Source organism: Temnothorax americanus, unplaced genomic scaffold (assembly GCF_048541705.1).
Source record: "Temnothorax americanus isolate GAGA-0224 unplaced genomic scaffold, ASM4854170v1 Scaffold4, whole genome shotgun sequence".
NCBI classification, from domain to species: Eukaryota; Metazoa; Arthropoda; class Insecta; order Hymenoptera; family Formicidae; genus Temnothorax; species Temnothorax americanus.
In genome coordinates, this window is record NW_027509547.1 from 6,406,677 (window position 1) to 6,432,038 (window position 25,362).

Below are 25,362 nucleotides of genomic sequence, written 5' to 3' on the forward strand. Positions count from 1 at the left end.
ACGCCTTCATTTAGAGAAGATATTTTAACGCTGGGAGATATAAGGCATCGCTCTAAGATGTCGCGGCAAATTATGTGTCGGAGGGTTAAAAGCGAAATACCAACGTGATATCAATCGTGAAAAGGTACGTCCCCTTCTGGGAAGGAAATTCCGCGTCGCCGGGGGCAAATCGATCGTCCGTCGCGACGCGTGCTTATAAAAAGGGCGCCGAGCGTATGCCGGCGTCCTTCCAGCGAGATCGAAGCGCGGAAGCTCGACTTGCGCGAGTGACCCGTATAGGGAGCTAAGTCTATTTAATTTAACTACATACCTGTGTAGTATATACGTGTAAGTTAAGCGTGTAAGTATTTTAATAAAGACGCGAGAACGCAAGAAGATAAATGTATTTTGTTCCTTTCTCATTTCCCCCTGAGCAACCCGAAACCTAGTGCAAGATATTTTAGTCCTTCCAACGAATCTTCATTTGTTTAAAAAAAGATTTAAATTTTTTTTTACAAATTCCTTATAATTTTATACATAATTTATATATACAAATACATCGGAAATTTTCGGAAAATGTATAAGTGGTACTAATTTTAAGATTTACAATACCGTTCTAATAACTTTTTCTAATAACCCTTAAGAAGAATTTCATCTCGCGCTTCGGCCAAAATCTACCCCTACATCGCCATCGATCGGCAAAGTTCAACCCCCCTCGTGCAGATGGTGCCACGTCACGGAGGGGTGGTATTCCGGTGCCGAATATACGACGGGAGATGTTCGTATAGGGATCTCACCCTATCGTCGTCATCGTGCGAGCGAATGGCTAGGTGGCACGGTAAGCGACGAAGGGTGAGGAGTGACGAGGCCACGAGGAGGGTGGGTGCAACGAGTAAACCGTTGGGGATGAGGGTGAGGCGAAGAGGGAGAGGTCGGGCGAGAACGACGTAGTGAGAGGAGTCACAGTTCAGTTGAGGCGCAAGGGTCCTCCGGTTAAGGACTACGGTCCCTGGCAGTCCGGGACATTATGCCAGGCGGCGAGGGGTCCCCGATCAATCTCCTCGACCACCAACATCATCATCGCGCGTCGACCACCGCCACCACGTCCACGTCCACGGCGGACGAGTGCGCGAACGTCGACGATGTCAGAACCTTCGCCAGCGCGATGACGAGCGCCCTAGCGGGCGACGGTCTCCGTCGCAGAAAGGTCATACACGCGGCCCGCGAGACCCTCGATAAGGGTGAGTCAAGGCGCCACTTCTTCGTCCCTTCCCGGTACCATCGCGTTCCTCCGCATCATCGTCGCTTACGAAACCTCACGCAACCACACGTCGCCGCGGATACCTAGTCCCGAATCACTTTTTCGACTTTCTGGTGCACGAATATCGGGATCGATCTTCCTTTCCCGTGATGCCGCCCGATAGGCGGAACGCTCTCTCCGATCCGTTCCTGGCCTCGTTCAACGAAGTAAACCGTTGCGGAGCGAACCGACGTGTGTTAATACCGATTTGCGAATCGACTATGTCCCTCGATCGCGTATGCACGTCTCTAATATCGGGATTAAGAGATAGACACCATAAGGTGCGAATTTAGATCTTGTAGATCAATTGCCGCATTTATTATTAACTTATTATTAACGTATACCCTCCCCCGTAAAAGTATCTGGATATTTTAGAATTCAAATGTTTTTATGTGTATAGTAACGTTTATTTATAGCGTATCCTAATTCAGCACGTGCGTTAACATAATATTAGTTACTAACGTTACCATTAAGCGACACGAAAACATAAATTCGATAAATTCATGCGGTTACTTCCGCATCCTTGCATTTTCGGTATAAACGCTTTCATAGATATATTTCATGTATTTGGTATGCTAGAATCGTTCTCTATTGATGTATCTGCGAACATGACGAAACTCATAAATAATACATAAATTTCGGGGCGGATGAATTCATGCGGTTTCCGGCGGTACAACGAAATGACACCACGCTCCATTTGCAATGATAAATATCTTTGCAAAAGAAGCATGTTTTATGTTATGTTCATCTCTTTTGATGACCTCGTTGTTTCCAGACCGCCATGTTGCAGTTGCACTTTCTAAATGGTTGCTGTTATAGCACATTCATGCGGGTTGCTAATTGCTATAATATAGGTATAAATGCATCGCAGATACACCGAGATCCTTTCGCGCGATATAATATAAAATAGAAGTTATTTCATGTTTAATCGATTAATCGATAACATCTTCCTCAAAATGTCTGTCATAACATACCTGTCGTGAAATTTAAATTTCCTGTTAATCATGTATTACACGTGTACAACGGCAGTACGATGTTGAATTTTAATTTATTACACTTTTTTCTTCTTCCTTCTAAAATATTATAACAAAAATAAAATAAATAAAAATTTTAAAATATGTTAATAATTAATAGAATGGAGACGCTTGCGTAGATATTTAATAATAAATTTAATACGTTAATGTAATTGTAATATATGTTATTATTAATAATGTATTAAATCATTAAATAGAAGAGAAGAGATACTGAATTAATTATTTTTAATAATGATTAAAAATAATCGAACAATTATTCCCTTTTTTTATATGTAGTGTAACAAATAATAAAAGAAATAAATTTAAAATATTTTAATCGAGAATAAATTATTTAGTTTCTGAAAATGGTAAAAAACGCTTTGTAATACAAGATTTTTTAATATTTCATGAGTTGTAACTAATTTATTTAACATAAAAATCTAGTTTTTTATAGAAATAGCTGTAATTCGGGAAATACCGCGGTTCTACGTGGTTCTCATCGCTTCTCCTATGCTTTGCCAATTTTAACATTCGGCGTACTTTATGTGCGCACGGGAATTACGTAAGAATCGCACGTGGACTGAATGCATTATGTACTCGTTATGTAATAAAAGTAGTACGGTACACTGCTCGTTCCGCAGATAACGTCTACAGAGAGAATAATTAGTTCATATATAATATATAATCTAATTGATAATAGAATCTAAAAAACAAATTAAATGTATTCGACAAAAGAAGAATATATTAACCCATTACCGTTTTATTGATAATTACTGCAAATTTTCAATTTACATAGAAATAAATTGGAAAATTGCATGCAAAACAAAAAGAACTCAACTGTGACATCAAATTGGATAAATGTAAAGATATATATTCATTCTTTAACCTATATAGTAATTTGTTTTTATATATTTTTTTATTTATGTATACTCAGATTTTTTAAATATTTGTGCAAATTTTTACGATTCTTTAACTAAATTTAATTATATTGCAGAAATAAAATTTGCTTTAAAAAATTCTCTATCTTCCGAAACATTTATAGTCAGCACTGAAAACATTTACAATATTATATCTTCGATATGACAAAGTTATATCATTTTACGATAGAACGAAGATCATGATTAATTTAATTAGCTTAACAACCGTGAAATTCTCACATTTATCAAAGTCCCAAAAACTTAGTAATAAATTTGATTAACACGAAATCCACACGGGATTAGTTCTGAACTGCGACCCAACTTCATCGGCCCAAACTTAACTCGAATTCGTTTGACGCATGGTGCGAAATTTCCTTAATGTAAATTAATAAAAATATTCTACTTGGTTTTATACATATATTTTTCAATCTCTTATTTTAATAGTATTTAATTTAAATATAACAATCTTAATCTTAAATCTTGATTTAATTAAATCAAATTAATTCAAAGAAGGACTTTAGATCAGACACATTTCTGGTACTGTACGGTTTTTCCAGTTGTTGAATCTTATAAACATTGAAAGGGGACAACTTCGGTGATGGCAAAGTTAAAAAAGATTGAAGGATCGCCGGTGTTCTTAGGAAGTACAGCTCTCAGAAGACATAAAAGTTTAGAGGAACGCTTAACGTTTGTTAACGGGAGCGTCGGTTCCAATCGTGCTGCTCGAATACGCCGAATACGGCTACTCGACCTGTTTCTGTGTCACATCACAATTGCGCATTGAACCAAATGATGTGACACATTGTACATCATCCGCATTGTGTATTATTCACTGATTATGGCTTGAAATAACCTGCATGGAGTTTAAAACAAAGAAACGATAATTGATATCACGATTTCAATGCAAGTTTCAGCTGGGATTATACTTCTGGTTTGGTATCCGCAATAAAGCAAAGAATTTGTAACGTTGAGCGATATAGGAATGTCATTGTTCGCAATGTGTCACTTTTTCATTTATTTGTATATTATTGTGTAATGCATTTTTTTATATCAATTCTTCTTTTCCATAAATTTAATTGAGATTTGTACATATAATATTATACTTTTTAACTTTTCTTAATTTTATACACTTTTCTTCCGATATTATAAATTTCTTTTTGTTATTCCGGAAGACTTTATAAAAGAGAAAATTTCTCTGATGTACTAGTACCAGACAACTTGTAAGTTAAATCCTCCTCCGTAAAATAAGTAAAGAAAAAGTTTATACAGCGTATATCCTGTTGGAGTATACAACTACACTATTAAGAAAATTGCAAAAGAACCTATAGCTTGTATAACATATTTTGAACGAGAATATCATAATATGTATCGTAATATAATAGACTTTTACTTGGCAATTACGAATTGTAATACAAATGCGATCATAAAAATGCTTTAATGCAAAATAATATATGGTTTAGATGCAGCTCTCCTATCGATTCACGCCTTCTATATTAAAAAAAATTTATAATTAATGCCACGTGTTACTGTAATAAATTCACATATTATTATCACGTTAATATTTTATTACAACGAATCCTAAGATACTTTTAAATTGGCTTTAAACATTCTAATCTTTTTCTGTCAAATCACTATGTAATATTAATATATGTATTTATAGCGAATTATTTTTGCTATGGTTTTGTCTTACTTTTTAAAGGCGAGAAATTAGAAAAAATCCACGAAACAAGCCGAATGTAGATGCAATGTAATAAGTTAGTCCAATCAAAAATTAAAAGAGAAGAGCGAGAGGGCCAATATAAAAAAAAAACTTAATCTTTATACTTAGATTATTTCCAATATATCTCTCTGAAAAAGATTTTAAAAGATTATAAAATTTGAAATATAAAGATTAATGGTACAATCTTTAATATGAAGATTTATGGATATTCAAGGTGACGCTAATACACACAAGAACGATAACTAGGTTAACTATCTAATATGACAGAGTGAAAAGAAGAGAAGGATATCTGAAGATAATCTTACTCCCTTCATACGTAATTTTATTACAAAGCTATTTTATTCCAAACTATATTTGCAAAGCTTTTTCTTCGAGAAAGCGTCACATGGAAAAGCTTTTATAGTTTTATGGATGCGCTGGCACCTTCAAGTCGTTCGCTACCCGATGTCGTCGGACTGCAAGTGTAAACAAGGTGCATTGACCTCATTCCGAGTATACCAAGTCGATGAAGCATGACTATTCAGTAAAAAAAGCTCTTGGCGCATAAATAGTTGTTTGTAGGCGTGCTTCGTGAGAATATAACTTGCCTGTAACAGCTTGCAAAATATATGAAATTTATTAAAGATCTAAGTAGGTGAATAGATAATAAAAGATTAATATTTGGATCAAACATTATTTGGATCAAAAGACGTAAAATAAAGCTTCTCAATCTGTCATCGCGATAGTTTCCTGTTAACATTTTTCTTGGAGAGATTGTATACGAAGTAAAAATATACAACACAAAAACAGAAGGCAGAAAAGATCTCCCGACGATTTCGTATAGCTTGATGACACATGTTGCGGAGATATGCGAGACATGTTGCTAGATCTCGCGACGAGACAATCTAATTATTGTTTTGTTTTATAAACAGAATTGCGATATCTAATGCGATCCTGCAAGAATCTGTAGATAATAATAAGATGCGGTAACTCTGAGTTATTTTTGTATTTTTCCAACTAAACTTTAAATTATATTAATTCCTCGAAATACATTATCGCATTTATACATCCTTATTTTACGGAAATATCTAAATTTTCATTAGCTTAAAAAAAAATTAAAGTCAAAATCACACACACACAGAAAATTGTTATCAAGAAAAGATGCGTATTCTAATCAAGAAATCGATATGAAAAGAATCTATATAATATGTTGTATGCGTATTGATTAATAAAGCGATTTTAAAACACACATGTTTCGCATAATTGCCGCGTAAGATAATATTTTGCCCGAGTGCATCCGCATGATGCGCGCATCAACGGTGTTAAATGACGTCCTTAACGGAAACGCGCGATTTCTCGTTCGAGACGATCGTGTCCATAATTTCCGCGTTTTGTGCAGCACCGTCCGCAGACGAGATGTAGATAGCGTGCAGCGTGCAGCGTGCACTCTCCGCGAAAGTATAGATATATATACGTATATATCTGTATGCGCGGCTGTGACGTAAGAGGGATTCTCACTCCGTTCCCATCCCCCCACCGAAATGAGATGCGGTGGTAGCATTTCAGCGACGATTCATCCAAAGGGATTCGGAATGGGGACCTTCCGAGGCAGCTTAACCACGGCGTATACTCTATAGATCTCAGAGGTGCGAATTTCCGACCTGATGGCTCGCGAGTTATTAATTATTCAAATAGTTTCGCGCGAGCGCGTGCGACAGCGGCGTACCAGAGCATTAATAATCAAAAGAGCAATAAAACTAACAGAACCTATTAATTTATTTCTAGTACCAAACATCCTACTTGTTAATTATATATATATATATATAATAAAAATAAAAAAAAGTTGCTTCAAAATGACACACCCTAAAATATATATATACGTATAATTTGTTTATAAAAAAAATATATTTTGTAAACAATTCTTCTAAGCCTCGTGACATGATAATTCATGCAAATATTAGTTCTTCTAGTCCCATTGTAGACCTCAAAAGTCTACTTAGAAACCACTAGTCTATTTAGAAACATCTTGAGAGATTCTCGAAAAACGTGTATTATGTAATATTATAGGAGAAATTTCTTCGTATTCTCGTATTTCGAGAATCTCTCAAGATGTTTCTGAATAGACTAGTTTTGAGTTCTACAACGGGACTAGAGGAACCAATATTTGCACATGAATTATCATGTCACGAGGCTTAGAAGAACTAATATTTATGCCTTCACACCATGTCACGTGCTAAATTGGAAGTGTGTATTTTTCCTTTTCATAACATTTATCTATTTAATACATTGTTTTTCTTTTAATTGCATAAAGAATATAAAAATGCAAAAGAAATAAAAAAGATACCATAAGAAGAAATCTCTTGTATAATCATAACTTGATTGCTCCGTTATTATCGCACATGGAAACCGTGGATAGTGCGTTGGTGAAAATCATAAATCAAATTATATTCTTGCACTGACAATGAGAGATAACAGGGTACAAAATACGGAATAATTCAGGTACGCTTGCATTAGCAATCTCCAACTACTGTTGGAACTCTCTGCCATCATTTACGCTATAATGGCTCTATATATTTTACGAAAAGCTTCAAAAATAATAATTTAGTAGAAACAACGATTTAGAGTCTATATCATATAGTGCTATCCTCCTTAAAGTCGCAATTTAAAACAAATCTTTATATGTATATATATATATATATATATATATATATATATATATATATATATATATATACCTAAAAAAAATTTAATAAATATAATTTAAAAAAAAATATTACTGTGTTTTGTATGATACATGGTCTTAATTAGGTAATAATTAAAATTCCTGTTAATTATTTAAATGAGAAATAAAAAGTGCAAACTGTGTGAGCATTAATGTCTAATTTTATATAAAGCAAAAGAGGTAACAAATATTTCATCTTTCTCTAGTAAAATCCTGCTTCTAGTAAACTCGAAATTTAAGCTTTTAACGACAGTGTATACCGATAAGAGCTTTAAAGTTTTGTGGTTGACATAGATGGATGCCCATCTTCACGCCTACGCTAAATACCTTCGAGTTCGCTCAAAGTAATCGCACATACTTTATCTTGTCGGCGCCGCATATTTTTTGTAATTACACGTTTGTAGGTATACGAGATTAATGGTCGCATCCCTTGCGCAGCGGTATAATTTACCGTTTGGTTTTCGTTACACGTGTCGAGAGAAACCGATTCTTACCACATCAATTGACTTTAACCGTAGTTTAATTGTTTCTCCATCCTTTTTGGCAAACAAAAGAGACAATCAAACTATATATACGACTGAAGTTAACTGACGTCAGAGGAATCAACCCTAACGGTGAAACGTTATTCCTCGGTAATTATTATTGTACATTTTTTTACAAACAAAGGTGCGTTTCGTTTTACGCATGAGGTGTGCATAATGCGTGAAACGAAAATCACCCAAAGTGTACAAAACCGAAATAGGTATATACATACGTCATAACGAATATAATCATTTTCTTTATAATCATTATCTTATTAGATTATCCAAATAATGCACCAAATATTTAAAAATACATTTTTTTCTGTCTTTTATACAAGGCTTATCTGTTCCATGCAAAAATAGCCGTTATCTTTTTATTTTTCCTATAACAACATGTAGTTTGTAAAAAATGTAAAAAAAGAAATGCTAATAATGACAGTTTAAACATATTATATTTATAATACTTGAGAAAATTCGCACGAGAAAAAGAAATTGGCGCGCTCTTTTTCATTAGAAATATATACGATACGCGGTCGCTTTTTATTGTAACGATTTGTAATATTTTCAATACAAAAACGTATAGCTAATCTATTTAAGGAATCGCCGTTCAATGTTGCAGTGTGCATAAATTTATTTTCTCGATAACATGGTCGAGATCCAACCTGAATAATTCGAAGAATAATTTTTAAAAAGGGTACACGCCCACACGAAGCTAAGGCGACTCATGTCAATTAAAAATAAAAGGAATTACACACCCGTGCCATGTCAATAAATAATTGGGAATATTAAATTTTGCAGAAACCACGCGCGTACTAAGCCTTGAAACTTTCATTCACCTCTAAGTTATAATTCTTCGTGCAATCAATAATATGAATCGACGATGTCATGCCTAAAACTTAAATTTAATAATCTCAACGGTTACATGTTTCTGTTTGCAGCGTCCCGTCTTTTGAGACGGAAAATACCATGTACAGGGCATTTAATGACCCCCCGCCGCCTATGGATACAAAAGGTTCCTACTCAGGTACGTATTTTAAGTATTAAACACACAGTTAAATGGATCGAAAGCAATTTTCATGATAGGCAAGAGTAAAAACTATTAAGTATTCATTCGACATCGTAGATAACATCATAATTCCGTGAAAGAAAGTCTCGTCGGAAATTCGTATCTTTCAGTCGACATCACAGCAGCGGATGTAAAATGTTATAACTGATCGTTGAAATGTAATTAAATAAGTTATTAATAAAGATGTTTTTGAATATTAAATAATATTCAACATCAAACTTCGCGAAATATTATTCGATATCAAATTTGGCGAGATATTATTTGGCAAACGTTTTGCTGCACACACACAGACAGTACTTCAATTTCGATATTATTTCATAAAGTAGCGAAATTGGCGAGTTTTGTCCAATTACAATTATACTCGAAATAAATTTAATTATAAATTTTATGCGTCAATGTCACGAAATAATTTTATGTAATGCAACAGAACGTTATTTACAGGTAAATTATCGATTCCAAACGTTATTAAAGGAGTGAGGTACGCGACACGTTTCAGTCCGGTCATTTTGTACGAGTTTAATGCGCGAATACTCTTTTATGATAAAAGGCAATGCTAGTTTTCTCGACTGGTAATGTAATATCGCTTACATAATATCCCTTTAACACTCGATTGCTGTGGTCACAGCGATAACGCTATAGCGTCTGTGTATCGCCATTAGCGACAGGTACTCAAGTATCTCTATTTCTTCCTCGTGTACGTGACTATCTTCATCAATCATGGTATGCAGCGTCGTTCAATGATATCACCGCGAAAATCTAATCTGATGAAAGAAACACATTGGCACATATACCTATTAACCAAGAATACTAATTGTGAATTTTATTCCTTAAAAACACAAACAATAAAGTCTCTTCTGTAAATTGGATCATCGAATTGAACATTCTGTGAACAACAATCGTTAAAGATTATGGTATGTAGTTCTGTTTCTACGAAAGTGATAATATCGATCGTCAAGCTATTAGTGGGTACCGAAGAACTTCGTGATGTTTACCCTTTCAAGCTAACATTGTTGATTCTATACTATTTGGTTTGTCCTACTATCTCCGTCTTGAATTGCGAATTCGATTTTCGTCGTGTTAGCTCGATGGAAAATGAATTTATCTTGAGCATATTATTTTATGAAATATAGGACATTTTTACAATAATTTTAACAATATATTATTTTCAATAAAAGTTTCAAAATTTTCCACTTCTCTCTTTCTCTTTCTCTCTCTTAAAAATGTCATTTAGAGTCATCTGTTCAACTTATGTAAATGCAATAGGTATAATCGTAATATGCAATATCATCTGTAGAATTTGCATATTTGCACGTGATTTGCAAACTAATTGTTTTCATAACGATACTTCTTTCCATTATTTGAGATAATATACATTTTGGAGTACAAATGGAAATTATAGCATATATATATTTAAAGAATATTTTTGCTGCGACGCAGTATTTTTTGCAGTAAATAATATTACATATCTCGAATTTTTTCAATCAAATAAGATGAGAAGAGTTATTATCGTTATGCAGTATTAATTTATCTTATATAGATTAATAAAGAAAGAAAGAGAAAAAAGAAAGGAAATTATTGCTGGCACCATACTATTAAACTGGATAATTAATTAAGTCAGGATGGGGGGTAAGCAATTTCTTGTCCAAAAGGAATTAATTCATCGCGTATATAACTATTTTCCTTTCCTAAATATAATGTCCACTTTTTTTCGACTCGCAGTAGTTTCCACGCCTAAACTTAACGCTCGAGAATCAGAATAAGCTGGCTGAAATCCAACTAGCATAGCGCTTGATATTGCCAATTCGCATACAACGATATCCCGATAACACGGCTGACCTAGTAATGCACGTAACTTATTTGGCCACACCACTAGACCTTCGAGTGGTTTTTTTTTCAGTCGCGTTGGAGACCATTAATACTTCACGAAACAAAACGTGTAAGACCGTTGAACTATTCTTCGGAAAGCGTGCCTAATGGATTTATGTGGTCGTTCAATAAACTTAATATGCTGTTCTACAATTTTTTCTTTGCAATCCTCACAAATTATTACCGCGCGCGATATAGATGCAAAATAAAAACTTTTTAAATTTATAAATTTTTTTTTATAAAATGTACTTATTTTTTATTTATTATATATTCACGTTAGATGTGTGTGTGTGTGTGTATATAATAAATCTATCTATATAGATATAGAGATTATATATTTAGAGAGATGGATGTTGCAAAATTCAATCACTTTCTGTCACGTAAATCATACGCCAAAAAGCTCAATATAATTTGACTTCTTTTAGGAATGCGATGTAGTCATGATGTTCCCCAGCGGGGCGAACGACGAGACCTTGATGTGGCTCCTAGGTCGGCTCCGGGCTGGAACCCCGGGGCTAATAGTTCACGTGCGACATCACGCCTCGTCGGACAGTTACGGGTTTTACATTACGGCACCGTTCAGCGTGTAAGTATCCGTTTCTCGACAGAATATAAGGTATACGCTTTAATGAAAATCGCGCGCGTGTAAGGATCAGTCGCATACGTGTAATTCGATCGGCACGCAGTCTGCTCAAGGCAGCCGAGGAGGTGCATCTTCCAAAATCCCTGAGACAGGAATTTGGCGGTGGATTTAAGGAGTTCGTCGGCTCCGAGGCTAACTGCTTCGAAGGTAGCGACGACGAGATCCGATTCTTCACTACGCAGGAAAGGCAGTCCCTTGTTCTGCACCTACTTCACACCCTGAGGGCCGGCCCTCAGGATCTCCATAGTTTACCCGGTCTTAAGATGGTGGAGGGTCAAGCGATTATCCCAAAGTGCATTTCATCCGGTATTATTTCTCAGGTGCGATATATGCGTATGTTGATTTGACCGTGCCCTCCGTTCGCACCTCCTTCGACGAGACGAGATTCAAGGAATCTCATCTCGTCGAAGGGGAGATCCGTGACGCGACTCTGCTTTCGTCAGGTCTTCCCTCTTCACGAATTACCCGCGTTAGAAAAACTGCAACGGAGTTGGGTCCGCGCGTTCCTCAGCCCTCAACCGTTGGATGATATTTGTAAATACTTCGGGGTGAAAATCACCATGTACTTCGCCTGGCTCGGCCACTACACCACCGCTTTGATCGTTCCAGCTGCAGTGGGTGTCATATACTGGGTACGTACAAGTCTCGCATATCGCTAGTCAAGCAACGAGTATAGAGCAAGTGTATATAATATATCTTGTTTATTGTAATAAACCGAATAAAACGAAACTAATGGCAAATTTGGATTTAAAATAAACCGGATTCTCAGACAACGAAATGCTCCGAGATTCAAAGATAAGCAAAAATAAGTAACAATCGAATCCCGACTGTTTAGGTCGGCATCATCGGTAGGAACCAAGCGGTGGAGGACGTGGCGTACGTTCTTTTTTCGGTGTTCAACGTGATATGGGCTACCGTATACCTAGAGACGTGGAAAAGGAGGGGCGCGGAATTGGCGTACAGGTGGGGCACTTTGGATCAGAGGGACGATTTATTGGTCGAGCCTAGACCTCTGTTTACGGTAAGAATCTTTCCAACATTTTTAAGCCTTAGCACTCCGATGTCGGCATGATAAAGCCGTAGTGTGCTACTCCAGCGTCTAAAGCTACACAGCGAATAGAATACCTATGCTTTTTTGTTACGCCGTATACAAGTGAAAATATAAAGGATATATACGCGCGCGACGGATTTTCGACGAAAATCCGTCCACTTGTAAAGCCCGTTCGAGAGGTTTGATCAATTTAATCAATTCAATCCTAACTGTGTTCAGGGAACTTTGGAAGTCTCACCAGTGACGGGTAGGCTGGAACCGACGTATCCCAGGTGGCGAAGAAACATGTTTCGGTACTTAGTGAGCGTTCCTATTATCGCGATCTGTTTACTCTTCGTCTTCATCGTTATGATTCTGAGTTTTCAGATACAGGCACGTATAAGTGTATTGCACAGTTTTTAATCGTAAAAAAGTTTAAATTGATTATAGGGAAATGATTATATTATAAGATCGTTTAAAGACTTATTTCCTCATATATAAGACAAAGATTTTGATCATTTAGAGACAGAAAAACGACGTAAATATAATAATTATCTAAATCAAAACCTTATAAGTACAAATGGCAAAAAATATTCATTTTTTGTCACTTTGACTTATTTATGCTGAATATATGTTTAGAATAAATAAATGTACAATTCATTTGCACTCATTTTTCAAAGAAGGAAGTTGAAAAAATTGTGAAATTTATATTGCTATAAATATATTACTATAACTCTTCGACTTGTTTGACTTCGCAAAATTACAGGATTGGTGGGACGCGCATCTTGAATCTGGAGGCTATGGATTCTGGCTTAGTTACGTGCCAAAGGTGTTACTCGCGGTGGTGATTGCATTAATGGATGAAGCGTACTTCAAAGTCGCGGTGTGGTTAAATGATTTGGGTATGTATCCCAATGATAATCCTTGTATTTTACACTTTCTCTCTCTTTTCTTTCCTTCCCCCTCTCTCACTCTCTCTCTCTTTTTCACACACTCTCTCTCTTTCTATCTCTCTTCCTCTCTTTCTTTCGACATAATCGTACCTCCGTGCGACTCAAAATACGAACAATTGCCATTTGCCGACTTTTTCGCATCGATATGTGTATTCTACGGTACACTGTGCACGTCTAGTTCAAAAGCATAGCATATTCTTTCGATAATTTTTCCACGGCTTAGCTTCTTCTAGAGAATAATTGAAGGATTATGTAACGAGAACATCATACATTTACATGAAAGATTGTTGCTCTGTTTTTTTTTAAGTGGTTAAACCCGTGACATATACTATAGATACAGTTTCGTTTTCATTTAAGTTTTGGAGAGCGGTAGATAGTATTTGTGATTTTTGTGTGTTGGACGCAGAAAACTATCGACTAGACACCGAGTACGAGAATCATCTGATCTACAAAGTGGCACTGGTAATAAGAAGAACTCTCCATTTTCAACGAATAGAATATAAATGTTGTGCTAAACGTTGTACACGTGTCCTCCTCTAATTAAACGCAATAAATAGTATTCATCATTTTTTACTTATGTTATCACATACAATATTTTGACGGTATGCCATGGATCGAATTAAAAAAAACTTTGTCAATAGCTATTTATAATACACGAGATGATGTAACTTTAATTTGCTTGAATCGCTTAACTTCACAACTATTATTATTAATCGTTTTGTGCAATTTATTTTTCAATCAAGAATTAATTCTGCATTGATCCTTGAAATAAAATGCAACATTATATATTCAAAGAAGTTTAGCAGCTTCTCTCATAGTATTCTGCGTGCTGTGGTATAATTACTAAAATCACTTCTTTATTCACAACAATTCATTGGATGTACTGTACAATGTCATTGTATAAATAGAGAAGTTTTCTTCTAAAAAAAAATCTTGTAGAAATATAATTTTTAATCTCAAGTTATTCTATCATAATTATTTTTACACAATATTATTCAAATTTTGAATAAACATAATAAATTCTATGTAAAATATAAATAAAAAATATACGATACTTAAAATAAAATAAACATTAGATTTCTAAACTACTTGTTCACTTATTATAAAATTCTCTGTAATTAAAAATAAAAGTAATTTCTTTAATTCGGTTAATTTTATTCAATCACATTAATCCGCGATTCACACAAATGAGCTTACACAATTACTCTAAATTAATTGAAAACTAACGGCAATGTTTAAAGAAAATAATCGTATATTAGAGGTGGACATTTTGAAAAATACAACATAGACTTCAAGCTTTTTATTTTAAAGCAGATGTGCCTGCTCTGGCTGTCTCTGTCGCTGCATGAACATTCTTTTCGCAAAAGAACACTTTTTTGCTTACGCTTAATAATCTTATACATCACAGGCCTTCGTAACCGCGCTTTTGTGTACCTTTTGTACATATGGTGTATGTGTGTTGACGCCACTGCGATCTTCAGATAATCTGCAACGACTATCCTACATTTCAGTTTCAGTTTGTTAACTCCTTCCTATCGCTGTTTTACATCGCCTTCTATCTTCAAGATCAAGAGAGACTCAAGGAGGTGAGAATCTCTATCTCCCCCGCGATGTATTACAACCACACGAGAATATAAATTTTCGTTTCAGCAATTGGCGGCTCTGCTCATAGCTCGCCAGGTAATTGGAAATCTGAAGGAATCCGCGGTGCCGTATCTGGTCGAACAACTACGACTGGCGCGGCTAAGCTTCGAGCTGTTCGGGGCCCTGAGTCCCAGCGAGGCGAGGCCACCCCCCGGCCAGGAGGGCGAGGAGATACAAGGCGGTAAGGACAACGAGGAGAAGGACGAACGACCTGACAGCGGCAAATCGAAGCAACCGCGGAACGTCAGCCAGGCAGAACTGGAGAGTTCCCTCTACAGAGTAGGGCATCCCACTAATTCTCTACTTAGTGACGTTACGTTCAAGGTTTGGTCTAGATTTAGCCAATAGCTCTTTCGTTTTTCTGGGAGCACTATGCCGCACACGCATATACGCACGACTTTCGAAGCACTCGCAATCGAAAACCCAATGTATACAAAAATAAAGAAGACTATAGAGATGCGTCTCTCTATCGAGATTATACGCTTGATGGGTGCTTCAGTTGTCTTGTCAAGGTCTTTCTCCTCGAACAGGTCTCGAGAATGTCGTACGAGATTGCGAGTGAATCGAACGCGTCGTATCATAGATCGACCCATTTATCTCGCCTCTATGATCTTTCCGTCCTTTCTTTCCGCTCAGACTGCACTCTGCGCATTCTATCGCATGACAATTGAGCCAAACTATTAATAGTAATGTCAATGCCGTGTTGCGTTTGTTGGTCGTTTCTTTTTGCAGAATTTTAATGATTTTTTCCCGTTTCACACCCATTCCACCGACGACGCACAGGTATCCACCAGGAAGGTAATATCACACACTCATCCTATCATTAAAGACCAATCCTTTCTATCATGAATAATTGCGATTTTTCTTAAAAAAGCAAACTGCATAATTTTTACTAATTGCATTATTTTTAAGATACATTTGATTGTTATAGCAATGTTATACATTTCATCAAAATATTAAATTTTATATAATTTTATATAAAATCCAATCTTATTAAATACGTATACAGTATAAATAATAAAAATCTTACTGTTTTGGCTTGTTAAAAAAAAGTTTATTCAGCTCTAAGTATCAACTCTTTAAATAGAATAATGTCGGAATATATTTCCGACTATATTTTTCAATATCATACGTAAGTTTAAAATTATGCAGAGTGACCGAAAGGAATAAACAGAGTTCTCACGGCTTATCACGCAGAGCCCATGGCACCTTCATGTTTTCAATTTTCGTCTTGCCAAAATTTAATTTAATTTAAATGCACGTTGATCCACGACCAAGATAAGTTTTAATTATTCAAAGATAAGCACTAAATATATACCCTTTATTAGCATCGTGTTAGACATTTTTATTAAGTTAATAATATTAAATAAACTTGCATTACTTATTTCATTGCCAAATATTGACAGGTTAGTTTAAAAGTTCTTCTATATATAATTATTTAAATATATACAATAGAACTAGAAAATTGTGATTTTTTTAGCATTTAATAACTATAAAGATATATAAATATGTAGAAAGTGTCTTTATACTTATATACATATATGTATAAACCAAACGATAAAACAATTATACGTTTCTATTTATAGCAGGGTAAAAAACGTGCAGCTAAAAATATATGTATAAATTTATATAATGTAATATATAAGAATATATAAATGTATATATAAATTTATATCTATATAGTTTAATAAGGATATCTTTAAGTAAGTTTTGTAATTTATAGACAACTTGCAAAATTCTTGCAACAATCACGAAGATGTTTTGTGCGTGAGATCTTAATAAATAATTATCAATTTGCAGTATGACGGGGCGTTTTCAGAGCATCTGGAAATGTTATCGCAACTGGGATACGTCTGTCTTTTCTCTTCCGCATTTCCGTTGGCTGCGATGGCCGCTTTACTTGGGAATTTGCTCGAATTGCGCGGCGACGCGTTCAAACTGTGTTTCGTACTTCAACGACCTTTCGGGCGTAGGGTCTCGAATATCGGCACATGGCAGGTAAATGAAGAACGATTTCCGAAAACTCATAATATACGCGAGGGTGATGTTGAGAATAAATTTAGCCAGCAAAATAATTAGAATTTTATTAATTTTAATAAATATTTATCACATCTGATTTTATAAATTATTTATTTATTTTTATGTTGTATTAATTATTCATCTACTTCTTTTTACAGAAAGCGCTCAAAATGAGAACTTTAGATTCCAATAGAAACTCTTACAATATCATTAATCTCTATTAAAAAGTCGTTATTGCAGTTAGCGCAACAGAAGTAAAATATTGAGTGAGAAATAATTGTAATTTGAAAAATCAAAGTTAAATAGAATATATTCTTTCTTTTATTTTTGCGTGCTAAATCCATCTGCGAAGTTAAATTAAGAAAAAACATTGCGCGTATATACAAGCTTAATTTTGCAACTTTGATAGAACGCCATGGAGGCGATGGGCTTGGTCGCTATTTTGGTAAACTGCGCCCTAATCGGACTGAGCGGGCAGGTACAACGAATGTTTCCGGAGATGTCAGCAACGCAAACGATTTTACTAATCGTGGCACTGGAGCACATAATGTTCGCTATTCGATTTGTGATTATTTGCGCGATTCCCGATATACCTCATTGGGTCGCCACCGAGATGGCTAAAGTGGAATTCTTAAGACGTGAGGCGGTCCGAAGGCTATCCTCGACTCCGTCACCAGAACAACAACCAACGACAGTGATAGGTACATAATTCATCTTTACGTGATGCTCAACTCAAAATGTATACTGTCTGCCTATCACCTAACATATACTAATCGAAGCTATTTTATACGACTTCTTCGAGAAAATTAAAATATCTTCGTATCCCAATTTCATCTTCCCCGATCCAGTGGCCATTGACTACCTGTCCAGTATCCTGCGATAGTTCGCCAATGATCTCCGCGCACTTATCAGCAAGAAAGTGTTAATCGCTTTGCCTGTCGCATTGCATCCTTTCCTCCTACCTGCTATTAATTTCGCTCGAACTCAGGGAGATTCGTGGTGAGTCCAGCAGACGGAGAGAGCGAAGAGCAGCACTTGCTTTCCGACCGCACCGGCTACCCGACTATGTCCAGCCGTGCGGACACGCCGACCCTGGCCTCCACCGCCCATACGCCAAGCGGGCCGACAACGCCGAGCGCCGCGTCCGCGTCAGTGCCGAGGATCGCGGAAACACCACCCATGGCCGGGACCCCCAGCGGCGGAAGCAGCAGCGAGACCAGCCCGTTCCTACCCGAGGGCAATTCCAACGTCACCCGGGACATTCGTAACACGCCGAGATGTTCTATACCCGGAGGCGAACGAGGTTCGGTTTTCCAAACGCGCATGAAAGATTTTATACGAAAAAAGTTTATGTAACGCTCAAATCACTTTAATGTAATTAACATGTTGCTCTGCCACCGTATAGTTATCTTATTAATATTTTTTAAAACGTTTGTAAAAACAATAGATGTCATCTAATACAAAATTTTGAATGATAGAAATAGTTAAATAACAATGTAAAGTAAAAAGTGTGCTAATCAAAATAATTAATATAATTTTTATTTTTAATCATTACGGAATATTTTACCATCATATACTTATGATGAGAATTCTGTTGTGTACGATAAAATATATGAAACTCGTTAAGCAGATGACATGTTAATATCTATCACAAAAATTCTGAATCGAGGATCACGCGGAAGACCTCATCAAGCGGATAAATATTCGCGTTGATGAGAAGTTTCTCAATAGGAAGACGCTCGAGGGAGTGGTTGATGAGCAACGAACCGGAAGCGTCCGGTACCAACGATCAGTTTGGCCATCATTTGACCATCGGACCACACGGCGGCGTCGATTGGGTACGTCGATTAGGTCTGGAGCCAGGTGCACGAAAATCGAGCGACTCCGAAATTACTGGTGCCGCTGCGGTAAGCGGACGGGAGGAGGAATTAACTTTGCATAGGTCAACCGATTGCATCGTCTCCAAAGAACTCGCATCTTCCTCAGATAGCGATCTCCTCAGGTACAAGGAATAAGATACACGCGGTTTTTCTGTGATAAAATATGCGCTCTGATTGCACATTTATCTGATCAAAAACCTTGAATATTTTCTTTGTTCTTAATATATAAAGATATTTTTATACATTAATTTTTTTAATAGCTCGTTCTTGTTCCTTATATTTCGATGCTAATATATTAGTATCCTACTTAAAGATCGGCACCGCCGTGGGCGGTGGCTCATAGGAACCAGAAGTTCCGCTTCTCGCCCGAAAAGGAAAAAGCGCGCGAGAAGACGGAGAAGACGGAGAAGCAGCAATACCACCAGCAACAGCAGCAACAGCAACAGCAGCAGCATCATCAGCGGGAAACGCACGAACATCGCGAACGGCAGTCCCATTTCGCCGAAAAAGAGAAGGACTCGAGCGGGCTGTCGGACTCCAGTAAGACTATCTCCTGTCAGGAGGAGGAAAAACCGTCGAAGGAGGACCGGGAGGCGAAGAAGACGCGCGTGAAGCAAAGCCTAATGAAACGGGCGCGCTCGGTGGCGATCTTTTCGCTAAAGCTGAAGGAACGCCGCGCACGGGAGGCCGAGCTTAAGGCCAAGGAGGCGGAAAGGGAGGCCAGGTGGCAACAGCCGCAATCGTGCGTCGGCGGTGAGCTCTCGTGCATCCCCATAGAAAAGCTTATCTCCGTGGACGACATCGCGGCCATGGAAATGCGCCGGCCGAATCATTAGCCGCTTGACGAATTGTTTTTCTTATAACACTTTTGTTTCCACGCTACCGTAGAGAGCCGTTCGCGTACCGCGACACGCGGATTTGCGCAACCGACGGTGAGATCACGTTCTCCGCGTAATTGAATCGCGACGAAGAGAGAGAAAGATCCCGACGGCCGCGTGCAGGTACCGCGTTACCGGACGAGAGAGAAAGGCGCACAATTTACGAATCATCGCAGAAAACACACACAAGGATCCTATAGGTGATATTCCGTAGAAACTACTCCCGATACCGCTCTCTAAGCTCAGGGCATCGAACCGCGGTCTCCGGCTCGGTTCGGTTCCGGAAGTGACCACGCGTGACATACTTTCGATGAATCTATGCAGGTAATGGCAACGTCCCGCGATAAGGATTGAAAATCCTCAAACACGGATTCGCGCGGTTTTAGACGACATCGCGGATAATAACATGAAGTTGTAAAAATGACTATTGCTTCTTCGAAAAGATAAGAATAAAAATGTCGCTAATTTGTGGCGAAATGATTTCACGGAACGGGAGATTACAGAGTATTGAATTTAACAGACAGAAAAGCAAAAAGACGTACATTTGACCGATTCCAAAAAACTGATGCAATAATTTTAACGAAAAAGAAACTTATATCACTAATTTTAAATACCTGAAAGTACATTGCTTTATATATGTTAATTTTAAGAACTTCTTGAACTCCAATTATTGCGGAGATGTTTATTGTAAATAATTATAAATAGATTATCCTCTCGGAGCACACGTGCATTTTGACGGCTGAAATTAATCCATGGAAATTAATCGTGTAAAATTCTTGTATTATAAATTTTTCTCCGAAATGCTTCAACGCGCAGTTCCGAAACCGAACGTATCCATTTCGATAATTCTAATTTTACTTCGATTCGATGCTCTACTAAATAGCACATTTTCTTAGCTTAGGTCGCTCGACATCGTAGATCGTTGAGCTTCCAATTGTTTCGTTCGTGCCGTAAGTATTCTACGCGGAAATTAGATTATCCTCGACTGCGCTCCATAACGCGCGTGTAATGGAATCCCGATGGTGCAGTCGCACGCAACGATCCGATCCCGTCGCGGTGAAATAAGTTATACCGGAAACCGGCTGGAATAGTCACGAAGGTCCTCTCGGACAAGATTTGTAAAGTATATCCGGTTACACTCTCGCTGAACAGCGAGCCGCCGAGTATAGGCGTGAAACTCAACGAAAAAACTTGGAGGAGGAAACTTTGTTGTTGTTGCGGTAATAAATTGTTAATTAATCTATAAAACTTTAGGCATTAATGGATTAAACGAACTTTTTGCTAAATAGATCTCTACGAAGGCACATCGTATTGTCGAGACCATCCGCGTCGTCACCGTCGCCTCTCAAAGTTTCATGCCTTCGTCCCTAAGATCGGACGCACACGCGTGGGACGCAAGATGAGTTCGCGGCCACGTGAAACTCACCGGCGATGAGATTAGAGTCGAAGACAGAGCGTATGGTGCACGCAAAGCTCTTCGTCCAGACACGAGTTACAGGATCTAGTGATCGTTTTTGTATATAGCGAAAAATGTTATGCAGAAATTGTAAAATCGATTTCCATGGCCTAGCCTCATGTCCCCGTCCGCGGCTGAACTTTAGCGCAGAGTTGTTGAGTATTACACACAAGTACACGCTCATATACATACACATACATACGAAAGAAACACAGATACATGACATTTTATTACATTTACCAATATTGCTAGCTTTAGTATCAATTAACCATTATATGCATCCACATTAAGCACTGTTGAGCAAACCGATAATCGCGTTGTACGTAGCGTACTCTTCGGAAAAATTGCGAGACACAAGTGCATTAGATGCAAAAATTGGTAGATTAGCCGCTTTTCGTAAAGGCAGGTCGGAATAAATTCAGCCGGAAGCATCTGTGTTTGTTAGATGTTTTGTATAAAACACGAGAATTGAGCCAATAAAAATATTCTACAAAATACTAATTGCGTTCTTCTTCCCTTTGTTCCCGAAGATAATACACAAATAACTTTAAAATTTTAATTTTTTAAGTCATAAAATAATAAAAATTAGCTTTCCAAAACTTGCAGATATTTAAAAAAGTTTCGATAATTTTTATCAATTATTTCCTAGTTTGATTTAATTTTAGATTCTTGATTGAATCATCGAAATGCAAAAGATCACGAGATGACAATAGATGATCATTGATCGGAACGATTGAGACTTTTTATTTGTAAATAATTTTTTCTTACCAGCAATCTGCGACTAAATTATCAGCATGAAGAACTACTTTTTTTAAAAAGGTTAAAAAGTGCTAAGTGTCCGCGCCCGTCAAAATAGTTATTATGTGAAACAATGTGGCTTCAATCTATTTTTGTTACAAAAGTACTAATAATTGCGTCAACCGAGCATGAGTTACATATCATAAAATGTGTATAAACCAAGTTGCTTTCTTTTTTTTTATTTATTTCAGCAACTTTAACAAAAACCTAATTATTTCAATAATTTTTTCTAATATATATAAAATTAATTATTTTTATTAAGATCCAACTCTAATATAAGTATTTTCTTCTAATTTCTATTATCTATAAATAAAAAACTTCACTTTGATATTTTTTTAAATTTAAAAAAAATTTTAGTCTATTTTAGTATATTTGAGACAAATAATAATTTAATAACATTAATACATTCAGGTTCTCCTTTTGATTCTATTAATGTTATTTTTATTGTTAAATGAACTATTGAACTATTTCGCATTCTCTCTTCATACGTGTATCAGTGCGAGTGTAACCTCAAGCACATTAGCACACCAAATTAATAGCACAACAAATAACGAGCCCAAGATTAAATATCTATCACATTTTTTATAATATCTATTGGTAATAGGATCCATGAAATTTTATATTTATTTTTACCATAATTATAATAATGCCGATATGGTATATTTGATATATTTTTCACAGATCCGTTACCTTATTAAAAAAAATTGTTTATCACTCACCAACCGATGCGCAGCAGTGGAGTTATCAGCCACGTAGCTACGATGATTCTGTAACAAACAAACATAAAATCCAAATTACAATAGCGATCAAAATAATCAATCAATTATTCGAAAGATAATTCTTACACGCATCAATTTTTTTCAATTAAATATTTATTAAAATAATTAGAAATTTCTAAAAAAGATTATGAGAATAGTCTTTTATAAAAAGTTTTAGATTAATTCTTTTCTCTGATTATTATTTCTAAATCATTGAAATAAAACGATCCAGAAAAAAACAACTAATTTTATGCAAGTAAACAATAATGCTTACCGCAAAGTTGCTCCACCGGTGCCTGATACCTCTTCTAGGCTTCCTCCTCCTCTTTCTGTCGGATTGTCAAGCCTCCATCTCCGCACAGGTTGTCAGAACTCCTTCTCTTCACTCGCATCATGATGCACAACAACGAAATTATAGTACGTATACTTCACTGATCTGTAACACATACAAATATATCAAAATAAAAATAATGTCTAAAATAAGTATATATTAGAAGAATAATTTTTGCACGCAAAAATCTCTTATTCCTTATTTCAACAAATTTTTAATAAAAAAATTATGTCCTAATAAAGATGCTTTCTCAGATTTCATATAAAATTTTGATAAGAAAAAATTTAATGCTGATATAGTTAATTTAAATTATTATAAATCTTAAATGTTTGAAAATATTTTAGATATATTTGTTAATATTATAAACATATTGTAAATATTTTACTAAATATATTTTCAAAATATTAAATCCAAAATATTTTATTTATTAGATTTAGATACATTACGTCTATTGTGCAATATGCTTATTATATGCGACCTCATGTGGTGTACTACTGCGCAAATAATTATTTCCATCGGTAACAAATAATATATAAAATAAATTAATTACGAAGTGCTCACCTTACACGATCCGCCGTCACACGTAGTCACCTCTCTAGCCTCCTCCTCCTCCTTCTCTTTTCTTTCTTCATCGTTATTTCTTCGAGGCATTCAGGAAAGATCTATTCACTAAACCAAACAAATTGTTGGTTAAAATTAAGCGCAATTATAATGAGCAGAATATAATAATCGTGCGGCTCTCTCATACTTCGTGTAGTACTCTCGATATTAATCATATGCAACGCGTACTTCGTCATATCATAAATAAAAAGAGAATGCAATCAGATATGCATCTAACGATAAGAAAAGGTCTCGCGCGATCAATTTATTTAACGCGCTAAGAGCGACGCGAGACGGCTCTACTTCGGTCAAACGAGATTTGCGAAATACACGCGTTCGAATGAATAAATAATCAATGTACGAGTGTCGAATCTATATTGCGCGATAGTTAATTATTGCGGCAAATGATAAAAGCAAAACCGTGATACACATTTCACTTACTAATCAAATGAGTCAAATGACTCCGCGACGCCTGCACTCAGTGCACTCGTTCCGGAGCCGATCCGTCCCGTGTGCATAGACGACGTCTATACACATACACGGTCCCGTGTCCGTCGCGTTCTGCAAACGAAACGTAAATGCAATTAAGATGACGAAGGGGGGTCGTCTATTTCACGCGCGGTCAACTTCACGCGCAAAGAGTTACGCTGCGGCGCTGCGCGTTCTACTCGCAGCTAGCCTCGCGTCAATTTGTCAAATTTTCCGTTATTCGAGCAATAATAAATAGTGTACAGTGTGTACACTCGTCATCTCGGCGGTCGTTATTTCGCATTGCAATACAAATAAAATGTGCAGGATGAAATTAATCGTAAATATATAGATTAGCCGAAGATATATATAATCGGCTATCATCGTCATTTGACGATTGCTCGCACCCGACAGATTTTCGATCGAACGAGTCTTGCGAATTACGTACGCGAAATGATCGTTAATATGCGAACATCGAACTTACATTGCGCGAAAGTCGGATGTTATCATAATTAAGGAATAAATATAGAGTTAATATGGATTGTTGCTGGCCGATCTATTAAACGACTCGCGACGTCTTCTCCCCTCGTCCCGGAACTGATCCATCCCGTGTCCGCCTCGTGTCCATGTCGTTCCGCAACTCGCAAGTAAAATTGCACGTAATTAAAATGGCGACCGAGGGCGAGGGCTCGTCTACTTTACGCGCGGTCAACTTCAAGGAGCAACGCGGCGACGCGGACGCTACGCGCGTCCCGCTCTTAACTTGCGTTCATTTTTCGCATTTTATGCAACAAAATGCTAGATACTCGTCTTATACGGCG

The 25,362-nt window shown here is 36.6% G+C and overlaps 1 protein-coding gene and 1 long non-coding RNA gene across 8 annotated transcripts in view; one reads left to right on the plus strand and one right to left on the minus strand.

Moving 5' to 3' along the window:
• LOC143902579 (uncharacterized) overlaps positions 1-25,362 on the minus strand; it is an 82,395-nt gene that overhangs the window by 56,866 nt on the left and 167 nt on the right. Inside the window, exons 1-5 of one of the 3 annotated variants that reach the window (XR_013258410.1) lie at positions 25,026-25,359; positions 24,515-24,634; positions 24,035-24,142; positions 23,417-23,578; positions 23,104-23,151 (exon numbers count right to left, since the gene is read on the minus strand). This is a non-coding gene — a long non-coding RNA (uncharacterized LOC143902579). Of the gene's footprint in view, positions 1-23,103; positions 23,152-23,416; positions 23,579-24,034; positions 24,143-24,514; positions 24,635-25,025; positions 25,360-25,362 lie in introns of those variants that run through there. The other 2 variants (XR_013258411.1, XR_013258412.1) reach the window with 2 other exon arrangements.
• On the plus strand, positions 917-22,083 carry Wwk (anoctamin 8 white walker). 5 transcript variants are annotated; one of them, XM_077415162.1, is made up of 17 exons: positions 917-1,220; positions 9,090-9,175; positions 11,509-11,669; positions 11,770-12,046; positions 12,170-12,358; positions 12,562-12,747; positions 12,997-13,149; positions 13,523-13,658; positions 14,116-14,171; positions 15,221-15,295; positions 15,360-15,677; positions 17,154-17,351; positions 17,782-18,073; positions 18,361-18,675; positions 19,104-19,374; positions 19,566-20,005; positions 21,420-22,083. In XM_077415162.1, the coding sequence occupies exons 1-17, from the start codon at positions 1,007-1,009 to the stop codon at positions 21,563-21,565; spliced, it is 3,513 nt and encodes a 1,170-aa protein (XP_077271288.1). In that variant the 5' UTR covers positions 917-1,006; the 3' UTR covers positions 21,566-22,083. The 5 variants fall into 5 exon arrangements, with proteins under 5 accessions (XP_077271288.1, XP_077271289.1, XP_077271290.1 ...); XM_077415163.1 differs by having other exon boundaries at positions 18,382-18,675; XM_077415164.1 differs by having other exon boundaries at positions 918-1,220; positions 15,360-15,632.